The 6,194-nt window shown below is 51.9% G+C and overlaps 2 protein-coding genes across 2 annotated transcripts; both read right to left on the reverse strand.

The window, feature by feature from the left end:
* Positions 1 to 868, reverse strand: DICSQDRAFT_175693 (uncharacterized protein; the record flags this gene model as incomplete). The annotated part of the gene is made up of 4 exons (XM_007371581.1): positions 1 to 134; positions 180 to 539; positions 607 to 720; positions 769 to 868. 4 exons carry the CDS (start codon positions 866 to 868, stop codon positions 1 to 3), a joined length of 708 nt encoding a protein of 235 aa, XP_007371643.1.
* Positions 869 to 2,847: 1,979 nt separating this feature from the next.
* On the reverse strand, positions 2,848 to 4,242 carry DICSQDRAFT_130538 (uncharacterized protein; the record flags this gene model as incomplete). Its single annotated transcript, XM_007371582.1, has 5 exons — positions 2,848 to 2,935; positions 2,986 to 3,357; positions 3,432 to 3,464; positions 4,073 to 4,155; positions 4,213 to 4,242. The coding sequence occupies 5 exons, from the start codon at positions 4,240 to 4,242 to the stop codon at positions 2,848 to 2,850; spliced, it is 606 nt and encodes a 201-aa protein (XP_007371644.1).
* Between the last annotated feature and the right edge of the window lie 1,952 nt (positions 4,243 to 6,194).

Here is a 6,194-nt window from a genome sequence, read left to right on the forward strand (position 1 = left end):
TCACAGAGCGGAGTAGAACTCCACATGCAAGGCCAGTTTCATAATGATGGGGCGTATGACGAGCTCCCATTCTTTGCCGCGCAAGTTCCCGGGGAACCGTCTGAACACGAACACTTCTTCGTGAACGTGTTTGCCTGAGGCCTATTAGAATCAGCAAAGCAATATCATATTACGCTCACAGTCTGTGCAAGGAGAGCGTTCCTGTATCACGCCTAAGCGTAGACCCGCGGAGTCGCTGGTCGGCCAAGCAGTACAGAGGTAAGGGGCATTCGCGGCCACATCAGCGAGTACAAGGTGTGCAAGGTACTCGAGGCGATGGGAGAACGGCACGGTGTCCGTGGGCTTCATGTGAGCGACTCCGAGATCGGTTTGTAGCGCGAAGGGGGACGTTGCTGACTCGGGCGAGGCTCGTGGTGGGTAGTAGCCAAGGATGGTGTATCGAAGAGACGGGCATGTGTTGAGATGTTCGTTGTAGTGCCGATTGATATGAGTGGTTCTCCCGATTTTGACTTTTACGACGTCGTAAGGGCAGGTAGGATCTGAGCAGAAATGCAAAGGCGTCAGTAAGATGATCCTCCCTCCCTCCTCGTCGCCTCGTGGTCATACCGTCAACTTGGAGTCCGTAGAGAAGACCCTCGACATCGACGCGGGACGGCGGCTTGCGTATCGCGTCGCGAAGGAGTACCTGAGTTCTCTCCTCTATAAACGAGGGGACCCAAGCTAGGAGAGGACCGTAAGTAGGATGCAAGGTACGGACATCATACGTACCAGCGAAGGGGCGAAGTTCACTCGGGAACTTCAAGCAACGGAAGCTCATTTCCTTCAAGCACATCTTGAGGTCGGCCTTGCAATAGTGAGGCAGTCTCATGTCGTTCGGGTAGCGAATAGCATTCGTAGTCGAGACCGTCCGGCGGCAGCGTACATCACGCTGTGTCATGCCCGAGCATTGCACCTTTTCGTCGAGCGTCCCGGCCTTAGGGGGGTGTTGTACACGGCGTTGAGAGCATCGGTGCATGACAGGGGCGAGAGAGGAGGAGGATTAGAGGAATTGGGACGAGGAATATGCAGTCGGGGAGAACGAGGCTTGCTGCAAGCCAAAGACGTGAGCGAACGGTGTGCATGTCGCTCAAGGCTCTGAAAATGGAACCTGGTCGATTTTGGTGAGCTACGGTGCAGGTTACAGGTGATTGAATACCAGTAATTGTAAGGATGCACCGTTGTGGTCAGTGACGATGCAATCGGCATAGTGAGGTAGTGCTGTAGTTAAAATAATTCAAGTGTCGGGGCTGCATAGCTTGTTCAAGGCATTCGGTACATGCACGATATTCTACTGCTACTGGACTGTGAGGAACTGTGAGTGGACATTGAACGCAAATGAAGTACTACTCACCATCAATTTGCAGCTCCCTTGTGAGTTATTCTTTATGGTCGCATCCTTAAGAGATTCACTGTCGCGTCCGTCGTCATTAGGTATATATCTAGATTATAGCAATCCCCCAGCACGAACGTCCAGTCCGTTCTGCAGTGAGCGGCGGTTGACACGCAGGCGAGCCAGGAGTGTTCGTGGTCCTTAGGGACAAGCGAGCTTTAAAGGACGGAAACACTCTAGTTCAGTACATCACGAACACGACATTAGTTTTAGCATCCACCTGTCAATGAGCCTATGCCTCTGTTGAGTTTGCATGGTGTGGCTTCTCGTAGCTCTCAACAATACCGTTGCACTAAAGTAGGCAGACGTCAAAGCTAGATGGACCTTGGTCATCTTCTCGTTCACTTTCGTGTAGTTTTTTGGAGACTGCGTAACATGACAGCTTCCATTGCGTATGAGACTGCATGAGCGGCCGTTGTTCGAGCATTTTGATTTATAGTGAAAGCGAAGGTTCAGTCCGTGATTTATGGCCTGGGTGAGGTGCGGAACAATGCAGGAAGCCGTTGTCGAAGAGGAGGACCAGAAGGCACTGATGTCGCTCGTGTACGTTTCAGGCACAGCCACATGTCTTTCCATTCTGGTCAAACAGCTATGACTCAGAGAAGTCGCGTGCGTCACTGGCAGGAGAGTTCTCGACTGCAACACCTTCGACTCTATCCATCCGTCCGTCATCTCCTCCTTACGGTCAACTTGTTCGCACGTGGTGTCTACCGCTGTGAATACGCCATTCTCTCCCATTACGCTGGACACCTTGGACTGTTTGATGTTACCCCTTCAGTCCAAAATTTCGACACTCTTACAGAAATCCAGGTCCCGTCGCACCACACTCTCTGAAGAATTAAAACCCTTCGAGGGGGTAACACACAGCCTACAGTGACCGGGTTAACTGGTTTTGGTGCTAGGTACGTAGCTATTCCTCTGTAGATGCACATTCTCCGACTTCTAGCTTATCGTTGAAGACCACTACAAGTAGAGTCCTTTCGCAACCGATTCAAAACCGGATTGGATCCGCCTAATCTCTGAACTGGTGGTGCAGTGGATACCTTGTCAAGCGCGCTATTGCACAACGATTATTGGCGGTCGAAGAGATGTGCCAGGGACACACCTCAGCTGATTTTGAACTGGGAGTGCTGACAAATTAACTACCCCACCGGTTTCAAATCACCTGCGAAAGGACTCTAGTTGGAGGCTGATTGGACTTCGCATCAACTTGGTAGCCAATGGAGCCGGGCATGTCTGGGTCTGGGACGGAATCACGCAGACTCACAATTCAAGCAAATTGCTCGCTGCTCATACTTGGATGGACGAGATACGAGTCGCTTATCATCAGATTTATCCTCAAAGATACAGCGCAATTGATTCAACACCGTCGTCCATTCCGTTCTCCAGCATATAGCCTCATGATTCATACGGTTGTTTCATCCAGTCGCGAAAGGGAATCTTGAGTCCTGAACTGGCACTTCGCGTGTTGTTATGTTCTCAAGCCTCTGCAGGCGCCTTCCGATGCTGGTCAAAGTATATCAGTGTGCAGTCGTGGTGCAGGGTATCATACACACGCTAATGCCGGTGCTTCAACCCTGATGCCATCGACTTTGTGCATGTCCAAGAAACGTCTCCAGTCCGCGCTTCTACGAGCGATGATGATTTCTCCAGTCAGGGCTGGCGTCTCCAGTTCATTAACGGCAATATTCTGTAGTGACTTGTTCGTCTTTCCTGCGACGTAGGAGATGCTGATGGTGTGGCCTTCGTAGTAGTCCCAGTCAAGTTCTGATCGGCCTGGGCGGACTGCCCGGAGGGTAGTCACAAATCGCCGTTGTACTCCGCATATGGTCCACTCGCGATCTAGCTTGAGCGTGTCTACCCCGTCTGGTCCATCCCTGCGTTCCACCATAACCGCTCGGGCAGTGTGGGGGCCTGTCAGCGGGAACCTGTATACGTGAAGAAGCTGAATTTGCTGAGGGGGTTCTCAGATCAGAACAACCCTCTTGTGAAAATGACGTACCCTGCGGCGTAGTACATGTCCTCGGTCCATGTTCTCGATAGTGTTGAATACGTCAACTAACACCATAGCCTTGTCATCCAGGGGTTCCATCAGCAAAAGTGTATAAATGTTGCGGGATATCACCCGCCCGCACGCCCTCAGGCAATCCCGGAAATATCTGGTGACATGTGAGAAAAATTGGGCGCACCTTGTCAAGTTTCCATCCTAGCGCAATAAGCTCGAACAGGTTGAAAGACCACACCGTGTCTAGAAATACCAGGCAATACCAGCAAGATCTTGCTAGTATTGCCTGGTATTGGTCAGTGTGGCGCCCACTTGCAATGACTGTGATGGAAGGCCGTAACCGTCTACCTTGCGCGAGATCGTTAGGGTTGCGAGATGGGGTGATCTTGAGAAGCCCGGGCAGTACAGGGCGACAACCTGTAAATGTTGTCAAATATCCGGGACCTCGCCTCCGATTTTTGGTGTTGGGCTGTGGGACTGGAAACTCGGAGAATACAGGGACGGAAAATATATTGCTGAAGCAGAGACATTGACAAGGCATACAAGACAATTACAAAAGGAAATGGGTGCTGCGCGCGTCCGGTACCGCGATAGCGGCTTGATCGAGAGGCGTGCGGGGCATCATGCGTGTCGCTCACATCTGGCTAGCCTTCCTGTTAATGTTCGACGTCATGAACACCCTTGCCGCTGGCGTGGAGCTTCGCACACGCTTATCGCTTTTCTGTGTCCGAAGAGGCATAAGCGAGAGAACAGAGGTGTAGCAAGAGAAGAGACATACCTCCCTGCATGACGTCACTGTAGAGACCATGCAGGGTTGTTTAACTCGGTAAAACCACCAAAAAAGTAATGAATTGGACACGGTAAACCTGTTGATTTCCACGCAAGCAAATGAATTCTACCCTGCAACCGGGTTGCACTAGGGGTGTGGACTTAAGGCGAAAATGAAAAGATCCAGCAGGTGTGAAACTAATGAATGGCGGGTGAATAGCAACCAGCCCCATGTTACTGAATATGATTCCTAATGCATCAAGCTGGCTATCTCATATAGAATTGCTCAAAAGTATTGTATATTGGTGCTTCTGTAGCTACAATACACATCGAGAAGGAACAGTACTATGATCCTACAAGCGGTGACCCAGCAGAACGACATCCGAGACTAGAAGATAGGATACATTAGCTACAAAGCGCGAGAGGACAGCCAACTGGGTTCAGAGATTATTGTCATACTCACCAAGTAAGATGTGTCTAGAAGATGACAGCATATACCCATGGGTGTGAGTGAATGGCAAGGGGACATACATTGAACTTATGCGAGGAGAGCTTACCGATGCAATATCAAACTTCATACCACCATACCACTAGCCAGAAACAGATTCAAAGCTACTTTCGTTAGAAATACAAAGCAATAGTGATGTGGAAATGATGGAGAGCCAGGGCAAAGTGACAAGGGTACGTGAAAACGTGCATGGTCGTCGCGGATGAAGAAGACGTCGAGACAGTAGCGCCGTTGGGGGCCACCAAATCCCCCCACTGACGTCATTTCTAGCGCGTATGCTTATGCCCCACGATGAACTTAGCATTTCACGATAGCACGCTGTATGAATATCCTTTGTAATTGATATAGTTCTACAAGCACCAAGTTTAACACCCTATTTCAATCTTACACGGCACTGCTTCGCGAACCTGCTAAAGTGTACGTTTCATTCGCGGACCTGCGGACTTTAGGTCCCGGCGCTCTTCACAGTGGACGCCCTTCTCCCACTCCTCCTTCGCCTTCGGGAACCCCTCTTCAGCAAGCACACGCAGCTCCTCGATGAGCGCGTTCTGCCTGTCAACGAGCAGGTTCGTATGGTCTCGCCATATCGCCCCCTTGATCAATTTCTGTCGCCACAGAATTGGGATATATGCGCATCGTCACAGCAACGGGAGAGGACTCACCGCACCATAACGCCGCACAACGCCGACCGCTCGCGTGAGCGCGAGCGCGCGAAGGCGGGCAAGACGCGGCGTCCCGCGAACGGGCACTGTCGCGGCGACTAGGCGCGTAGACTCGGGTCGACGTTCGGCGACGATCCCGTAGGCGAGCGGCAAGGAGCCGAAAGGGGAAAGGGAGAGAGGGAAGGGATAAACGTGTCAAGAAACTCGACGGGGCAGAGCGGAGGTTGGCACGACGGCACAAGACCTACGAAAGCTAGTCTTCACGCAGGCAGCGACAGACTAGTCCCAATGACCAAGTTATACATTAGTAATCGAAGAGAGATACAACGCTATGGTCACTCACCTAGTCCCAATGACCAAGAGGTCGAGATGGGGACTAGGGAGCGCCTAGGGGGGTCCTTATATACTAGAGGGGCTGCTTAGCAACCAAGGACAAGGCGCGAGAGTGAGGCAGTGAAGATGACAAAGGGAGAACAAAGGGCGAGAAAGAAAAGGTAAGGGCATGGCGATCACGGGAACGTAGCATGCGGCTGTGGGAACGTATCTACAGTGTCCAAACTGGGATGAGCTAGGAAAGGAAACGGTCCGGAAATGGAAGGTGGGCGTCAAAGGGAAGGGAATGGGCGGCAAAAAGGGGCATCTGTCCAACGTCCGTGACATTACCCCCCTCCTAAGGTCCGTCGGTCCCCGATGGACCCGATGCCGGGGCGCCGTCCGGAGGCCCATTCGAGGTCGGAGGGTGCGGCAGTGGTGAAGTTGACGAGGGGTTGCCAGGGAAGAGATTGAAAGATGGCAGCTGCAATTCAACGTGGGGCAGTGGGG

Source organism: Dichomitus squalens (genome assembly GCF_000275845.1).
Source record: "Dichomitus squalens LYAD-421 SS1 unplaced genomic scaffold DICSQscaffold_124, whole genome shotgun sequence".
In the NCBI taxonomy this organism is placed as follows: Eukaryota; Fungi; Basidiomycota; class Agaricomycetes; order Polyporales; family Polyporaceae; genus Dichomitus; species Dichomitus squalens.